This window comes from Schistocerca serialis, chromosome 1 (genome assembly GCF_023864345.2).
Source record: "Schistocerca serialis cubense isolate TAMUIC-IGC-003099 chromosome 1, iqSchSeri2.2, whole genome shotgun sequence".
Taxonomy (NCBI): Eukaryota; Metazoa; Arthropoda; class Insecta; order Orthoptera; family Acrididae; genus Schistocerca; species Schistocerca serialis.
In genome coordinates, this window is record NC_064638.1 from 870,757,557 (window position 1) to 870,776,948 (window position 19,392).

At 40.2% G+C, this 19,392-nt stretch overlaps 1 protein-coding gene across 1 annotated transcript in view; it reads right to left on the bottom strand.

Moving 5' to 3' along the window:
• LOC126441928 (zinc metalloproteinase nas-4-like) overlaps positions 1-19,392 on the bottom strand; it is a 420,841-nt gene that overhangs the window by 332,077 nt on the left and 69,372 nt on the right. The window contains exon 9 of the mRNA XM_050090693.1: positions 4,292-4,360. Within this exon, the coding sequence (XP_049946650.1) occupies positions 4,292-4,360 (69 nt within the window). The remainder of the gene's footprint in view (positions 1-4,291; positions 4,361-19,392) is intronic.

The window sequence follows — 19,392 nt, forward strand, 5'->3', positions numbered from 1 at the left end:
CCACCGGACGGATTCGTGCCGGGGACCGGTGCGCCTTCCCGCCCGGGAAGCAGCGCGTTAGACCGCGCGGCTAGCCGAGCAGGCTACGTGCTACTTTAATGAGGCTAAATATAGTAACTTTACTTAGAGATGCTACAAGAACGCCTTTCAGGAGGCAAACTTCTCATAAAGGAACGCTCTGAAACCCTGAAGTTAAACACTAGATCAGCCAAGAGCACTGACAGGCTGAGAAAACGAGGGCGCAATCGATTACCAGTGTAAAGAGGGCGAGAGGGGTTGAGGGGAAGCACGTCATCTCCTGATACAAAACCTGTGCCCTCCTCAAGCTCACTGTCAGAGTTGGGCCATTGCACCTGCGTTACGAATGTCGGTGGAAGACCAGTTCTGTTAAGATGCAGGATACTCTGGTGAATTCAAAAAGTGTCTACAAGCTTCCAACAACTTGTCCACTGCTGCAAATCCACAGCAGCCCGACGGGGCAGAGGACTTCTGACTTGCAAACCGCATTTCGTCCGGTTACAATGTGACAGACTGACGATAGAGGCTGGGCCGATCTTCTGTGGATGAAGAACAGATCCGTCCGTCTGCAAGACGTTCGACTTAGGGGCTGAGCGCCTGTGTCGGCGGTACTGCGACAGTACAAGTACCACCTTAGTGGCTGTGTGCTTCGACCGCCATTGGGGCTGTCCTTCCTGTTGCTGCTGGGCCTTCTGCCTCCACGCCTTCTCGACAACCGACATCAGGGATGTGCAGATTTTTGAAGCTGAGAGCCAAAGCGCAGCTTCAATGTTGGAGAGCGCTTGCACTCTGACGAGCGGCCACGGCGACGCCAGGCTGCTGAGACCCACGGCTGCTGCATCCTCCTGCAACGGGGCTGCGGCAAACACCTTAGGCATCGTCAGCACCTGTGCTCAGCAAGTTCCTCGCCGGACACTGGCGTGCTGTCCGCGCTTTCAAGCAGCGCGGACTCAGTACGGTCGCTGCTCGATAGTGCTGGGAAGAAGACAGATTGTAAAACTCTCGCCAATAAATGATTGTCAACTGAATGACGTTTCATTGGCGGCCCGGTCCTCTACAGGATAACTCACCCCCGCTCTGCACTCGACCTCCTGACAACAACGCAACCCCGGCTCGGGATTGGAGTCAGAAGCCGAACACCTGATTATGGATAAATAAAATTGCGGAATATCGGAAAGTGCTTGCTTTCCTGTTCTCTTTAAAATCGTTCAACCCATTCGTCGCTGCTCACGCCTTAATTTCGGCTTTCGAGCTTTTCATTCACTGAAAATCTTCTCAGGTATTTACAGCTGTACGTTCTTTGGAATGTCAAATCTTTGACTACTGGTAGCATCTTTTCGTTCTCCATCTTATTGATGTCCAGGTGATTTCTCCTCCCCTGACTAATTTAGGGTTGTGCCTTTAATGCCATACGTTTGTATGTAGTATCCACGTAACGAGGTTTTATCTACTTTCAGTTATTAGTACACTGACATCTGCAAACGCAAGGAGGAATAGAATCACTATCAAATGTTTATTATTATTCATTGCAATTAATAATTAGCCGATAACGTAGCTATATGATCCGTGAATATGTGAGAACGCTGCATTAAAAACTTACAGTATTGCAGTAGTCGTATGTCATAAAATTTATATAAATAAAAATCCGAGAAGAAGGGAGCCATAGACTTTAATACCCCCATGCAACTCCCCTTCCCTCATCCCATGGGACACTGAAGACAGCTTTTGGATTTAATTGAGGATATTGACGCGAAGATTGATAGTCAGGAACTGTACGCTACCAACTCACTTCACTTTACCGGCCAAATATTGATGAATAAGTTCTTTTTCTTCACCTAGATACGAACCAGTAATTCTCAGCGCAACCTTGCGACTACGACATACATATATCTGTGATGGAAGCATGTGTTCATTTGCGCAGGCAGGACCTGTGAGAGGTGAGCTGAGACAAGAAATTAACGAAAAACTTTCATGGAAAATCCGTCCAGTGTACGCAGACCGAGTTGTTTTCTCAATTTCGATCTTACCACCAGCCATCACTATTAAGTAATTCCTGTAATCATTGTCATCTACATCATAATTGTGGTACTTACGTTTTAGTGAGTGGCTGAAAAGCTTCCCCGTCTCCCCCACCCTCCCACCACCATTTGATCCGTTATGAAGCTGCGAGGGGGGCATAATGATCCTCAGTAGGGAATATTTGAGAGGGGGGTTTCCAATTCTGTCGTTACCTTAAAACCAATGGAAATACTCTATAAAACTTTGTTCGCAAGCGGAGGATTGTAGGTATTTTTAATATGTATCTGCTTTTCTCCAATCCATTCAACTTCTTCTCCAGATTCGTTTAATTCTGGTGCCACACATTTCTGTGAGGATTCATTATTCGCATAATGAAGACGTAACGAGGAATATAATGTACACAGCGTCAACTAGACTAACATTTCTGAAATATCATGTATTCATGTAGTAGTAGAATTTACAGTTAACGTACTTCATGTACTATAATGATAACTTACTAATTTTAGTAAGTTTACATTACCATAGATGAAGTACATTAACTGCACATATTAATAATAACAACAATAACAATAATTGACACAATTATGGATACATCATCATATTCCAGAAATGTCAGTCTAGTTAGCACCGTGTTCAGTACATTCCTCGTTACGTCTTTTACATTTAGTTGTGTCTGGTTAGATGGAACCGATCGAGGTACGGATTTGGATAATGTCATCACACTGGCTTTTGTTACTGTACTACTGCCCTGCCGATATACCGAAAATTATGTCGAACGTTCGAGTATCAGGTGTACAAATTGTTTCATTCCGCTGTGTTTTAATCATTTCACTGAAACTCCACATTTGTACTTCGAAGACGAATAAGGGAAGAACGTACGACAGAAAGCAACTACTGTTTTTGCAAAACATGGCTTTCTAACTTCTCCATGCGGTAACAGGTATTGTCTTAAGCAAACGTTTAGCTTTTCGTTTCACAATATCTAACATATGAGTTTTGGGAATCTGCTGCACATAACTCCTTTAACAAGGATTTTTTTCGGCAACTCGTGCATCTAAAATCCATTCGTTATCCTTCAAACTTGTAAATACAGAACTTGGAACGGACAGAACTTCATATTTTAAAATAATTTTTTTTTCGATTATAGCCGTTCGATGTGGGGAACTCCACTTGTAAGGAACGTATGAAACATGCAGTAATAAAACACCGTAACTCGATAACTATTTAGTATCAGAAACATCCGTTACACAATAAAGCTTAACTCCACTGTACACTGATGTTTCATTACATCTTTAACATTTCTGGATATTCTGGCTACCTTATTTAGCGTCCTTGTCTACACATACAAAAAAAAATTTCTTACGTCGTATCAGCTGTCTCCTCCCAGAAGAGACATAATGAAAACAATTTCAGATTAGATCGAGCCTACAAGATAACGACTTAAGTAGCATTTATTTCTTGCTACTGAGAATTATGTGTAAAAATACGTAATACATTCAAGCATAATACTGCGAAAAACTGCAGGATTCAAAGATTTCTCTCTTTTAACACAATACTAAATGCGTCGATAAACGCGCTCCAGTGAAAATAATGATGTTAGTTAATCACAGCACAAGAAATAAAAATGTCACAGGAAATGGTTGCATGATATCGGTCAGAACATTCCGTAACCAATTAGCAGAGTTCAGTAGGAGCAGGCTTGAAATGCTGCCCAGCCGTGCACATTCGGTATACCGCGACGTCTCTAACACCCTGAGGTGAATGACCGAGCCGCGCGGGGTAGTCGCACGGTCTAGGGCGCCTTGCCACGGTCCGCGCAGCTCCCCCCGTCGGAGGTTTGAGTCCTCCCTCGGGCATGGGTGTGTGTGTTGCGCTTGGCGTAAATTAGTTTAAGTTAGACTGAGTAGTGTGTAAGCCTAGGGATCGATGACCTCAGCAGTTGGTCCCATAGGAACTTACCACAAACTTCCAAATTGAATGGCCGAACGGCTCTTCGACAAAGCCATGGTAGCCATCCTTTCGGTCCTGAGGGAGCAATGTCGGTGCTTCACCTTTAATAACATTGACAGGATGTGAAGCTCTGTCGTTTCTTGCAAACTACAGACATTGCGCGATTGCTTTCTGTCTCATTGCGTAAGAGTTGTGCACATAAGCTGATACTTAAATTTATATATGCTGTGTATAGCTTGGAAACATCATATTACACAGTAAGATGAAAGCGCTGCTATCTGTCAGGTTTTTATATTAGACTTACCAGTGTCATACGGCAGGCCGAGGCTTTGTGCTATGTGCCAACCATGCTTCTGGAACTGGGACTCATAACCTGCGACAAAGTAAAACGGGCAAAGATAGTCATGCTCACTCTTTGTGTAAATAGTAGTTAGTTTATTGGTTTTTTAAGTTATCAGTGTTTAGGCTGGTATGCTGTGTTTCCTACCTTGGGTTGACCTCTTCGTCACTACGTCACATCTGCAACACTCTATAATCTAAATTCTTCATTTGTGTGGCCATAGCGACCGTAGTTGTTTTGCAATTCTTGAGGGTATTTTTGTTCTGTCGTAAAATGAGTGACTTTTTTCACCGGACGCGTTTCGCTTGATTGCGGTAAAACATTACCAGTGGTCTGTAATTAAATTATTTACATTTTGATTTGCAACAAAAATACACTCAAGAGTTGTAAAGCAACTGCAGACACAATGGCCACACAACGAACTGTTTTTCGATCTAAAGGCAAATCAAAATATAAATAACTTAATTACAGACCACTGATAATGCTTTACCTCAATAAAGGGAAACGCGCCTGGCGAAACAAATCACGCATTTTTGTAGTTGTAACGACAGAACAAAAATACCCTCAAGCTCTATAATCTCTTCTAGTCTCGGTTTACTTGCGGTATTTATCTCTTGCACTGCTCCTCCCAGTGCAGGTTAATCTTCTTGGATGTCTCACTAACCTGTCTCTTCTTCTGGTAATTGCTCTCCATCTATTTCTATCCTCACACTTTCCTTTTAGCAGGTTGTCTATCCACTAAAGTTTATAAGGCTCTTTGACAGCATCACACTTCAAATGCTTCCAGTTCCTCATTCTCCTGACTACCAGGATCAGCTTCCACACGACGCTGTGCTCAGAACGTACACTTGCAGAAACTTCCTATATGATATCATTAGTGCTCTTTAACACAAGAAAGCTCTCCTCCTCTGCACCATCTGACTGCTTATACCTTCGTTGATTCTGCTCTTCTGTGTAATCTCGATTCGTAGACTGGAGGATACTTCCACAACTGAGACATTATCAGTTCCGAGGTTAAGCAACTTATTATGCTCCTTTCTCCTAGTCTTCATCACTTTCGCCTTTGTTCCGTCTATCCTTAAGCGACATGACGCATAAAGTATGCTATCCATTCCTTTCAACAGGTGTTTTACCAAGTCTTCCTTACACGTGGCCAGGGCGGGTATGCTATGTCATCTGAAAACCTTAGCGTTTTTAACTATTCCCCGGGACTTGTAATTGCGTTATGAAACGCTTCCTGACTTCGTTGGTTTCTTCTTCGACGCCCAATTTAAACAACAGTGGTCATAAGCTGTAATCCTGGCTTGCACACTTCTTAAGGCGAACCTGTCTCTTTTGACCTTCTATAATTACACCTATGTGTTTCGTGTACGTTGTGTATTATTCGTCTGTCTCCATACTTTAGCCGTAATCTTCTAAGGATGGTGAATACCTTATTTCACCATACATTAACGAAAGCTTCCTCCACATCAACAAATGCTAGGAGAGTATCCTTATCTTGTCCGCCTTCCATAGCCGAGTGGTCAGTCAGTCTGCATGTCGTAACAGTTGTGCGCAGACCAGCCGCGTTTCATTGCCGTCTGCTGTCAACAACACTGCCATGGATGAGTTAAGCGCCTTGCTATTGTAGACAGCAAGTTTTCAATTTAAGGAGATTTGTTGTATAATGCTATAATGTCACTACCAACACGAATACATATATTGAAAGAAAAGTTAGACTATAACTATATGCGACCGAATCCTAGCCCCAAGAACCGATGAAAATCACTTTTGAGTACATAGTACGCATCCATGATTCACCACAACCTGAGCCAGCAATCAAAACCTGCCACAAGACAATCTGAAAACATAACCGGAAGATCGTCTCCAAAAACGAAGGAGAATTAGAAGCGGCATATAGCCCACCAAGGCAGTGAACACATAGGTGAACTACTATGTAAGCAAGCTAAAAGACTACGAAATGCATCCGCAAATTGCACATACGATTTTACAACGGCTACACCAACTGCTAACATATGAAAATTTGTGCTGGACCAGGACTCTAATAAATCGTATAGCCGTTTTATAAAGGTAGTCGCAATATGTGGATGCAACATTGGTCGAACTCTACCGACACTGTAAATTCAGACACTGCACTAATGTAAAGCTCAAAGAGTCGGAAACAAACAGATGGAGCAAACCTCTGGAAAGACAACATGACAACAGGTGTGCTAAACGCAATTCAGAGCGAAGAAAGACTTTCCTCCTTAAGTGCAACCGGCAGGATGTTTGCAGGAAGGGAAAACTTCGGCCCTGACCATAAAGAGAATAATTCCACAGGCCAACGATGGAAAAACTTTTTTGCTGATAATACCTTATTCTTATGTTTTTAAGGGTGGGAAATCCAAATATGATACTTAAAAATATGTATCACCCACCATTTCTTCACATTTTACAGTTAAAGTTATTAAATTAAGCGATTTTTTAATGAATTTAACAGCTTTTATCTGGTTAAAATAATCTAAAAAAAGGAGGTGTAATGAATGTAGATGACGTTGGTAGCACTGCTGAAAAACATTTTCTGGCAAAAAAAAAAAAAAGGTCTGTAACACCGAAAACGCATGATGCATGGCACCTGCTACCGATATGTAAATTTCTTTTTAACTGTATGTAAATATTTGTAATTTAAATGCTTTCTTTTAATAAGTAAGGACATTGCTTCACTGTATGTCTACATTTAGGTAAAAGTCTGTTGACGTTTCATTTTATTTATCTCTGTTTTATTGTGAAACTTATAAGCACTGGGAAAAAGGCGAAGGAATTGTTATTTGCATCGACTAGCAACGATAATAGCAGTGCTTGTGCGTTATAAAATCTTTGGGTGGGAGGTTGTTGCGCAGAGCGCGCGGAGAGAGCGGGTATTCTGGTATTTAATTCCGTTCAGGTCAGTAAAAAAAAAGGGCTCAGTTGTTCAGACAACAATATGAAATCCAATTTGAAAACTGAGTAGCTGCAAAGTAAAAAGTGCTTGCCTTTCTCTAAATTTCTTTGATGACGTTATGTTGAGATCTCTGAAAGTCACCGTTCACGTAACGAAGTTCAATACTAACATACAGCTTAAGTGGATATTTTCAAATCATTACTCGATTGCCTTTTTCAAAATTTAATGACAAACTTAACGTTAAAGTGACTTCTCAGTTTTCTTTATCATTACATACTTAAAATTAGTGTCAAAAAACGTGTCATCCTTCAGTTGCCACGTCAGTGTTTAATAATAAATGTTTTTCTTTCCCATCATCTTGTACAGGATTTTGGATGTAAATCGCCCTAGTGGGCTGGCGACCGTAATTATTTCCTTTTCGTTCATTAGTGTAACTTTTGGATTCATGATCAGTGGTACCCCTTTTCCGTACAGTGTCGTTCGTGAGTGAATGCACAAAATAACTTTCATTTTTCCAAATTGTAGCCCTGTTCAATTTACTAAAAATAGAAAAAGTAATTAGACTTTTCTATCAGTAAGATCGGTTGTACACTTATCCTTTAGTTATTGGTATTAATTCTTCGGGAAAGATAGCCTTAAGCAATTAGAAAAATTCCATTAGGTATACACGCGATCCACGATCATAATTTATATCGTAAGCTGGATAGGTCGATTAGTAAAGGGGAGGTTACGGGTCGATTCTATTTTTGTGTTAACAGATGGTGTTTTGTTTACTGTCATCCTAACCTCACTTTCCAATTTCCTGTACATGTGCTCAGTACAATGTCTAATGTTTGTTGTAAAAACTAAGCTGAAAGTTTTTGTTACATTTGCAGTGAATTTGTGATTAAAAACACCAAAGGAACATTACAGACTTTGTGAAAAATGTTTATCTATCATACGGTGGATCTAAACTTGGTGATCAAAATAAATCTTGGGCGACGTATATGGTATGTTATGTGTGTGTTGAAGATCTGAGAAAATGGTCCAAGAAGGAGAAAAAACCTTTAGATTTGCTGTTCCTATGATGTGGAGGGAGCCAAAAAATCATTCTGATGATTGCTACTTTAGCAGTGTTGATATTACTGGGCATAATCCGAAAAACAAGAAGGTAATAAGCTACCATAACCTTCTGTCCGCCATCCGACCAGTAGGGCATGGTGCGGATTTGCCGGTTCCTGAAACACCAGATGATTTAAATTCTATTCCAGCAGAAGCATTTTCTGATGTACAATGTGATTTAGATGAACCAGATGATGATGAATTACATTATGATAAAGAAAGTCTAGACCCCCAAACTGTTTACTCAGACCGAGCTTAACGATTTGGTTAGGGGTCTGGGCTTAACGAAAGAAAAAGCTGAATGGCTTCGCTCTAGATTAAAAGAAAAGAACTTGTTGGAAGTTGGAACCAACACATACATGTATAGAAAGAGAGAGCAGCAATTTTCCACCTTTTTTCAACAAGAAGGTGATTTAGTGAACTGTTGATGAATGAGTTTGGTATTGAATACAAAAAGGAAGACTAGTTTAACGCTGTATTATTACACAAGGGTAACATATATGCATCTATACCTGTTGGACATTCTGTACATATGAAAGAAAGCTATGAAAACCTAGAAATAGTGCTAAAGAAAATAGCCTATTCTGCTCATGGGTGGATGATACGTGGCCATCTAAAAGTAACATGCATGCTCCTTGGTCAGCAAGGTGGCTTTACAAATTTCCATGTTTCTTGTGTGAGTGCGACAGTGGGGCTGGGGATCAACACTGGCGCAGAAAGAAGTGGCTTGTGAGGGAGCCTTTAAAACCTGGTGAGAAGAACACTCTATACAAAAACCTTTCAGATCCAAAAAACCTACTCCAGTCGCCTCTACATATAAAGTTGGGCCTAATGGAACAGTTTGTAAAGGCTTTGCCTAAAGATGGACCATGTTTCAAGTATCTCTGCCAAAAGTTTCCACACCTTTCAGTAGCTAAACTAAAAGAAGTCGTCTTTGTCGGACCTAACATTAGAAAACTGATGTTTGATGTTAACTTTGTATCCACAATGACCTTAAATGAGAAAGAAGCATAGGTATCATTCAAGCAAGTCGTTACAAAGTTCTTAGGACATGAAAAAGACCCAAAATATGTTTCTATTATAGCTACAATGTTAAAGAAGTTTAAAACTTAAGGATGTTCAATGAGCCTGAAAGTTCACTTTTTGAACAGTCACCTAAATTACTTCCAGGACAACAAAGAAGATGTTAGTGAGGAACAAGGAAAGCGTTTTCAGCAGTACATTAAAGTGATGGAAAAACGCTACCAAGGCCGCTGGAACAACAACATGATGGGGGACTACCGTTGGTAACTTCACCGAGAAGTTCAGCAAGCGACTTATCGTAGAAAAGTCTACACAAGAAGCTTCAGAGAAAAAAGAGAAAGAAAATACAAACCAATTCCAGGTGACAAGCGAAACCTCTATTAACACATATCATTGTTTTACGTAGCTTATTGTAAATACAAACCATGCTTACGTAGTAACAAAATGTTTTATTAATTTCCCCATTTACCGTATAGCACAGGATTTTTATACTATATAATAAAAAGCATATTGCTCGAAAACTATGGGTGGTACAAAAAAACAAAGGCTACTTTTGGAATCATCACACAAAAATCTATGAAAATCAGCTATCAAAATAGTTTTTCAAAAAAAATTTTTTGCTGGCCTGTGTTCTTGGAACAGAACGGAAATAACAAAGAAAAAGTCCAAAGTAACGTGCAGAGGGGAGTGTACATACGAAACTGAGGAAACCGTCTACGATACAGATGTGATGGAGATACCTGAAGGAATAAAGGAAGCATTACTCTGCCAACGAGTACACGAGATGCTGAGAGAGGACAACACTTCAATGGAACAGAAATCAGAAAGAGGAGCACCTAACTGACTCTACAATGGCGAGTATTAACTCCAGCCAGAGAAACAGTACATGAACTCACTACAAGCGAATAGAGTTGAGACAGTAAATATCATTGGAGTACATTCAGCGTTACAGTTAAATAATCTGCAAGATTTCTTATCCTCTGCAGAAATAGACATAGCCTTGCTGCAGAAAGTAGCGTATATCCAATTAGAAAAACTTAGGGACTGCAATGCCATAATGAAACCAGGAAACAACGGGCATGGCCCCCTCAAAAGAGGAGGAATACCATTAAGAGAAACAGAACAGCTCCCAGACAGTAGAGGAATCGCCGGTACCTTCCACAAAAGCAAAATCAACATTATCTATGCACAGTCCAGAAGTAATAATAAGCACAAGATTGCGGAGTTCTTTAAAGGTGAAACAGTTCCTTCTTTCGGAAAATCTTATGGAAGTATCATCTTCGCAGGAGACTTTTAACTGTGTAGAAATTATTCAGTTAGTTAAAGGAGATGAAAATTAAGTTGATACCGGGAACTGGAATTCGGTAGCAGGAAAAGGAAGAGAAGGAAAAATAGTAGGTGAACATGGACTGGGGCAAAGGAATGAAAGAGGAAGCCACCTGGTAGAATTTTGCACAGAGCATAATTTAATCATCGCTAACGCTTCGTTTAAGAATCATAAATTAATGTTGTACACGTGGAAGAGACATGGAGACATCGTAAATTTTCAGATTCATTATACAATGGTCATACAGAGATTTAGGAACCCGATTTTAAATTGGAAGACATATCCAGGAGCAGATGTGGACTCTGGCCACAATTTATTGGTTAAGAACAGTAGATTAAAACTGAAGAAATTGCAAAAAGGAAGGAAAGTAAGGAGATGGGACCTAGATAAGTTGAAAGAACCGGAGGTTGCTGAAAGTTTCAGAAGGAGCATTAGGCAGTAGTTGACTAGAAAAGAAAAGAGTACAGTAGAAGATGAATGCGTAGCTTTAAGTGATAAAATAGTGAAGGCAACAGAGGGTTAAATACATGAAAAGACAAGGCCTATTATAAATCTTTGGATAACACAAGAAATAATTAAATTCATTGATGAGAAGAGAAATTTCAGAAATGTTGCAACTGAAGCAGGCGAAAGCGAATACAGACGTTTAAAAAATGAGATTGAGGGGAAGTGAAAAATAGCCAAACAAGAGTGGACAGAGGCCAAATGGAAGGATTTAGAAGCAGCTGTATGAATATCAAGAGCTCAGATGGAAAGCCAGTCCTCAGCAAAGAAGGGAAACTGAAGATGGAAGGAGTATATAGAGGGTCTATACATGCGAGATGAACTTGATGTCAATATTACAGAAAAGGAAGTGGACGTAGATGAAAATGAGATGGGAGATATCATACTATGAGAAGAATTAGACAGAGCTCTGAAAGATCTATGGTAAGTCGAAACAATGCCCCAGTGGTAGAGAATATTCCGTCAGAATTGCTGATAGCCTTGGGAAAGCCAACCATGAGAAAATTCTTCCATCTGGTGTGCAAACTGTATGAGACAGGCAGAATACTCTTAGACTTCAAGAAGAATGTAATCCAATTCCACAGAAAGCAATTGCTGGCAGGTGCGAAAATTACTGAACTATCAGTTCAATAAGATACGGTTGCTAAATACTAACACGAATTCTTTACAGCAGAATGGAAAAACTGTTAGAAGCCAGCCTCGGGGAAGATCAGTTTGGATTCCGGAGAAATGTAGGAACACGCGAGGCAGTACTGAACATACGACTTATCTTAGAAGGTATATTAAGGAATGGCAGACCTACGTTTTAGCAGTTTCAGAGTTTTAATTTTGACAATGTTTACTGAAATTTTGAAGATTGATGGGGTAAAATACAATGAGCGAAATGCTGTTTACAACCTGTGCAGAAACAAGACGACAGTTATGAGAGTAGAGGGGCTCCTACAAGGGAAGCAACGGTTGAGAAGTGTGTGAGACAGGGTTGTAGCCTATCCCCAATGTTATTCAATCTGTATATTGAACAAGCCGTAAAGGAAGTCAAAGAAAAATTTGGAGCAAGAATTAAAGTTCAGGAGGAAGAAACAAAAACTTTGAGGTTTGCCGATGACAATGTAATTCTGTCAGAGGCAGCAAAAGACTTGGAAGAGCAGTTGAACGAATAGACAGTGTCTTGAGAGGTGAATGTAAGATGAACATAAAAAAGGCAAAACGAGGGTAATGCTATGTAGGCTAATTAAGTCAGGTGATGCTAAAGGAATTAGCTTAGGAAATGAGACACTTAAAATAGTAGATGAGTTTTGCTATTTGGGCAGCAAAATAATGAAGGCCGAAGTAGAAAGGATATAAAATGTAGACTGGCAATGGCAAGAAAAGCGTTTCTGAAGAAAAGATATTTGTTAACATTGAATATAGATTTAAGTGTAAGGACGTCTCTTCTGAAGATTTTTGTCTGGAGTGTAGCCATGTATGGAAATGAAACATGGAGGATAAACAGTATAGACAAAAGGAGAATATAAGCTTTCTAAACGTGGTGTTTGAGAAGAATGTAAAAGGTTAGGTGAGTCGACCACGTAATTAATGAGGAGGTACTGAACAGAATTGGGGAGACATGAAATTAGTGTCACAACTTGATCAAATGAAGGGATCGACTGCTAGGACACATTCTGAAGCATCATTGGATCATCTGTTTAGTAGTGAAGGAAGTGGGGGAGGGATCAGGAGAGGGGTAAGAATCGTAGAGGTTGCAAGAGTTATTTAGAGATGAAGAAGAGGCTCGCACGGGATAGAACGGCACGTAGAGCTGCATCAAATCAGTCTGAAGACGACAGTAACAGTAACTCAGTCTTAAGGACCAAGCCTTATAAAATGCGCAGAATTCAAGAAAAAATTATCCTCGCAGGAGGGTTTAACCGGATCTTCCGTCTTAAGGACCAAACAACTAACCTTAACAAATCGACGTTATTAGACAATCTAATCCTTGCACTACAGTTGACTGATACTTAGGAATTGAAGCATGACACGCAACTTGGATTATTATGTCGCATTCAAGAGATAAAAGTATGTGGCATAGAAAGACAACGGAATTCTGTTATAGCTGCCTCAGAGATCTGCACCTTTCAGAAGAACAAGTAATAGGAAATTATGCGAAGATAAAACAAATTATAGCAAAACTAATACCACTGAAGGGGCAACAAAATAAGATCTAGACCGCGGACAAGATAGATGAAGATTAAATGTTGATATACCATCTGTTACGATAGTTTCACTGAACTTAAACCAAACGATGGGAAAATTCTCACGATACGATACAAACCGCCATATTCAACCAACTCATAGCACTAAAGACCAACAATTCTCCAATGAAGATGCTCAATACATACTATCAAACAATGAATGAAGAGAATTCGGTGCCGAGGAAATAGAAAACTTCACTATGGAAATTGATGAGGACTGGGACAAAGACGCTACCTTACAGAGTCCAAAACACAAAGAAAGACTAAACTGCTGTGCAGTTGTAACGAGATAATAAATCTAAACAGTGGGATTCCGATTGTGCTCCTAGAGGAAATGATAGTCTCAGTACCGAAAAAGAGAAGAAAAAACTGTTGGGAATCTAAAGGCAATGAGCCTCTTGAATGGCGACTACAAAATTATGGTGCAGTTATTAGTGAAAAGACTGAAAACTGCGATGGACACAACAGCATGGGCAGTACCAAATGAGCTTCGGGAGAGAAAAGAAAATCCTTCATTTTTTTGAATACATAACCTTTTCAAATAAAGTGCGCAATAGTCTTCCTAGAGTTAGAGAAACCGTTTGATGGAGCAATTTTTGCTTACCACCATCTTCGCACGATGGGTCTCCCGTGCCAATTAACCAGTATCATACAAAATGTCTTATGCAGTGGTGTAGCCAAATAATATAGTCAATGGACAAGTAACACAGAGATATAGAGAAACGACTCCATGCGACAGAGATGCTCGATCACCACGGCGCTTGTCGCCATTGCTGTCGAATCTTTGCTGCTACTCTAGCAGAAAAATTACAAGGATTGTATATGAAATGGAAAAATTGTGTGTAATGCGTATGCAGACTATATAGGCTTCTTGATCCGATGTGAAGAAGAAGTACACACAGCTCTGGAGATTATATCCAAGTATAAATTACTGTCTGAAGCCAAAATAAGTAAAAAGAAGTCATGCATAATGAACACGGGAAAAGGCATCTAAATACATAATGATGGTCAGCTAAATAAAATGTCGAAATGAGGAGCGTGTGTATCTAAAATCTGGAGTATCATCCAACACGCCATTTCTGCGAATTATCAGTGGGTTTTCTTTATTGAAATATGTGAAATGTGAACATTTTCCCAAAAGGAAAACGGATTTCACCAATGAAAACCAACTGATAACGGCACAGAGGTGATGAAACATGTTTCGGTCACATGAAGAAACTGTGTTTTACCCAAAAGGCGGACTTTATATCCAGTAGTTGTATGTTTTCAAATTGGTCATAATTAATCTTAATGTTGGTGTGTGTCGCGAGATGTATTGCAAGCAAATTTTGGTTCATAGTTAAATGCTCTGCGAAATTTGAATGTGTGATGTCACTCTTCAGAGCTCCCGTGTGACCTGTGTACCCTGTTAGGAAATTCCTGTGTTCTTAGTTCGAATTCTGACTATTTCTGTTCCTTACGTAGGTCTCTGTGTGGGATTTGGGTGGGTGGGGGGGTGGGGGGGGGTAATCATGCGTTTAAGTGTGTGTGTGTGTGTGTGTGTGTGTGTGTGTGTGTGTGTGTCTGTGTGTGTGTGTGTGTGTGTGTGTGTGTGTGTGTGTGTGCGCGTGTGTATTTCATTTCTCTTCTGTGTCCTGCGTCAGTTCTCTTAAGGCAACGAAGAGTGTGTTGTTGCAAAGCATTGTGCTTTCATTTATTACGTTTTTCCTTTCACTATAGTCTTTCGTATGTAATAATTTATTACTAAAGTTAATTTCTGGTGTAAATTGTTGTTGTGTTTTAGGATGTGAGATCAGTTTCGATATTTGTAGGATTGTGGATTTCATTTATTAAGCCTTCTGCCAACGCGGAATTCTGCTTTTACTGTTTCGAGATCTCATGTGTTCTGAGTATTTTCTTCAAAAGTTTCTGCAAGTTTGCCCTGTGTACTGGGTTTGACAGGAGTTACATGTGAGTTGGTATATTCTTGCATTGCTGAAATTGTCTGGAGTTCCTTTGTCTGATCTTAGTCTTTCTTGTAATGCGTCGTTTGCTCTGAATGCTACAAGGATCCCTTGCTTCTTCATTACATTTCCGGTTCTATATATTATTTTATTATTGTTTATTACGTCCGCCCCTGGTAGGTGTGTGATGCGGGGACGGTAGCTCAGTGTGTTCGGTCAAAGGGCTGCTTGCCCTCTTTAATAAAAAAACTGAGTAAACGAATCAACAATCAACTTGAACGGATGTCTTGTGACGTTCGCTCATACCAAATGCAACGAACAATACCGAACAAAAGGCAAAAAAAAAAAAGTGGTCAGCGTGACAGAATGTCAATTCAAAGGGCCCGGGTTCGATTCCCGACTGGCTCGGAGATTTTCTTCGCAGAGGGACTGGGTGTTGTGTTGTCCTAATCATGATCATTTCATCCCCATCGACGTGCATTTCGCCGAAGTGGTGTGTAATCGAAAGACTTGCACCCGGCGAATGGTCTACCCAATGGAAGATCCTACTCACATGATATTTCCATTAAATGTGATTTGAGACTTTCTCGGCGTATTCCATTCGTGAAATCTTCTCGGGTGATCAGCCGAGTAAAGGCGTCGTCTTCTCGCAACGTTTCGAAGGGTTTCGTACCCATCATCTTCAAGCGAAGATGATCTTCGCTTGAAGATGATGGGTACGAAACCCTTCGAAACGTTGCGAGAAGACGACGCCTTTACTCGGCTGATCACCCGAGAAGGTTTCACGGATATTTCCATTGTTTATTATGTACATTATGTTAGTGCGTAACATTTGTTTTTTTCTGACGAAATGTGGTCTGTTGTGTTGCCTGTGTTCTGCCTCTTTGGATGTGCACTTGTGTGGCACTTCCATTACCTTTCATGTTTATTTTGTTGTTGAGATGGTTTATGGTGCCTGTTTTGTACTCATTTTCAACAGCAATTTGTTAGCTTATTTTTAGTTCATGTGTATACTTAGGGGCTTGAGAGGTGTTATTTTCAGCCTCTGGAGCATGAGTGTAAAACTTTAATGTTTATGACTTGTTGTGTGGTTGGATGTGTTATGGATTTATGTTTTGTACTGATGTGAAATACGTCTTAATTGTTGCTTCTTGTCGCTGTGGAGTGTTGGAAACTTTGTTTGTAGGAATACTATGTTCATGTTACTGTGTGTGTGTGTGTGTGTGTTATATATATATATATATATATATATATATATATATATATATATATATATATATATAGAGAGAGAGAGAGAGAGAGAGAGAGAGAGAGAGAGAGAGAGAGTGAGTAGGTACATAAAGCTGCACGTCTACATTTGGCCAGACAACGCAGAAACTGGACTCCAGCTGACTGGTAGCATGTAGTGTGGTGTGAAGAGTCACACGGCTTTGAATGCCCCGACGGCGTGGGGCTAGGGATGGAAAAGAACCGGCCAGTTAAAACCGATAACGGTATTTTGGTTCTGAATAACTGGTATTTTTCAGTGCTATTTTAATAACAATAAGGACTGAAACGAGCGACAAACAAATGGCATAAGAACTGACACAGCCCTTCTGAGACAATTATATACCTGTTAGCATGTGGCGTGGCCTACTAGATGTTAGGCCCCTCTGGTCTATATGTTAGTTTCTCACTGTCGTCGTCGGACATCACGTGTATTACAGAACGTGACCACCCCTTCATTGCAAATATTTTACAAAGTGTAGTATGAATGAAGTACAATGCTCCATTCGCTTTAAATGGTTAGAAACAGAAGGAGCCACAACAAACTTGCGACATAATACGAAGAGAAAACTTAATACCTAACAGTTCATTTATAGTTTACAATAAAAATAGAAAGCAGCTGATATGCTGATTGTTTCTACACAGCATGCCCTTATCTGCTTTTAACCCTTGAAAACTGACAAATTAACATGAAAAATACAGATCTTCAGCCTCAGTTGTCATCCATTAGCAGTGACTATTCGTAATGTCTAAGTAGTGGTATGATCCACGTTTATCATAAGGCTTTTGAGAAGAGTTTCAAAAAATTAGAATCAGAAGGAGAATATTGCTCATTTTTTGTGGTAGTCAATCACTCACCACACTTCGAAAAGCGTGGACGGAGTAGATTTTCTTTTATTTGACTGTGTGAGGTAACAGGCGAGTCCTTGTGCCCTGAAAATATTCTAAGTTCTTAGGAAGCAGTGGTCGCACGGACCGTATAGAAATTAATAGTAGCCAGATGAATCGTGATACCTCAAAAAGAAACATGTACATTATTATTATTTGCATGATGATTCTGATTGCGTAATCAGATTTTCAATATCTTTATTAGTTTAAAGTTTCGTATCCGACGGTAAATTTACAAGTAACACAGAGCAACGAATTTCCAAAATATAAACGCTTCATCCGATTTGGTCGATCGCCATGTCTTTAGAAAACTATTAGTGTAAACCTAAATTAGTATGAATTACAGGCATGTAACTTGAATAGTACAAGAGCTATAAGTGGCCGATTACTATCGATCGTGTCAGGCCATAACTACTCCACTGTTACGCGAAAAAAAAGTTGCAGCATGCTTATAAATGTATTTATTCATCTATGTCTTTGTTTATATCCGATATATACTAATCATGAAGAAATTGGTTAAATATTTACTGTGTTTTAGAAAGCACAGAGAAATTAGGCTACTGGCCTACCTTTTGTTCTTTTCCTTTAATATATGTATACTTAATTTGTTTATGTATCTAATAATGTGTGTTAGAGCGTGTTTATGGTCCAGCTGTAGGGATATTTATTTAATTTCAAGTTATTTAAATGTAAATCCAGTACTTTGAATGTGCTTCATTATTTTTGTGTGAGTGCGTTGGATTGAAGACACGGCGCGAGCACTCTAGCCAATCACAGCTCTCGTGAATGGGGAGACTGGATGGAAGGTGGTTCTGGGCAGTGCGAAGTTCTGGACACTACGGGACAGGAGGAGGGCTGGACGCGGCGGACGCACGGTCGCGAGAGGGACTTGCAGTGTGGAGCGGTTTGCGCGTGCTCACGAGAGACAGAAATACTTTGGAGTGCAGACTTGTGAACTCGTGAGATTTCCGTGGCTTCTACAGTGAAGACGTAGTGTGCGTTTACAAGTGAATATCTCGCGAGCTATGTTGTTGTTAATAACTAATTACGTGCAGTAGGAATCTATTGTTTCCCTGTTATTCAGCTTATATTTTATTCAATTGCTGGACCATCGACACCAATAAGTGTTTTGCAGAAATATACGGCATTCTCAAAAGTACTTCTACTATCGTGCTCATCATTTAAAGTCGTTAAGATAGTACCTGCAGATTTTATTTGCTTGCAATCTTTCATTTATAAATTTATATGTTACATTCATAATTCGCAATTGCCGAGTGATAGAAACCTTCGACCATTCGATTCATGTGTGTATTCTTATCTTGTGCTGTAGACTCAGCAATATTTGGCCTGTAATGCGGCAACTACATATCCCAGCCCCTAGACAACGAAACCAGCCAAAACTTTTAACTGTGAGTTGGAGGCTGCGTAGTTATTTGAAATTCCACAACTGTCTAGTTTAACATTTAAATCCTATGCATCTTGAAACTGAGGGAGTCGAAACTTTGCAATCTTTATTTGGTTTCTACGATTATTACAGGAAATAACAGAAAAACAAACCGATAATCGGTTATTTCAGAAACCGGTTATTTCCAGCGGTTTTAACAGTCCGGTTAAACTGGCGTTGCAAACGCCGTTGTCGCATTTGTAACACCAGTTCCCGACAGATGACTGAAGTTAAGCGCTATCGAGCTCTTCTAGCACTTGAATGGGCCACCGTCCTATCTGCCGAGCTCTGTTGGCAAGTGGGATGCACTCAGTCCTTGTGGGGCCAATGGAGGAGCTACTTGACTGAGAAGCAGCGGCTCTGGTCACGAAAACCGACAATGGCCGGGGGGGGGGGGGGGGGGGGCGGCGTGCTGACC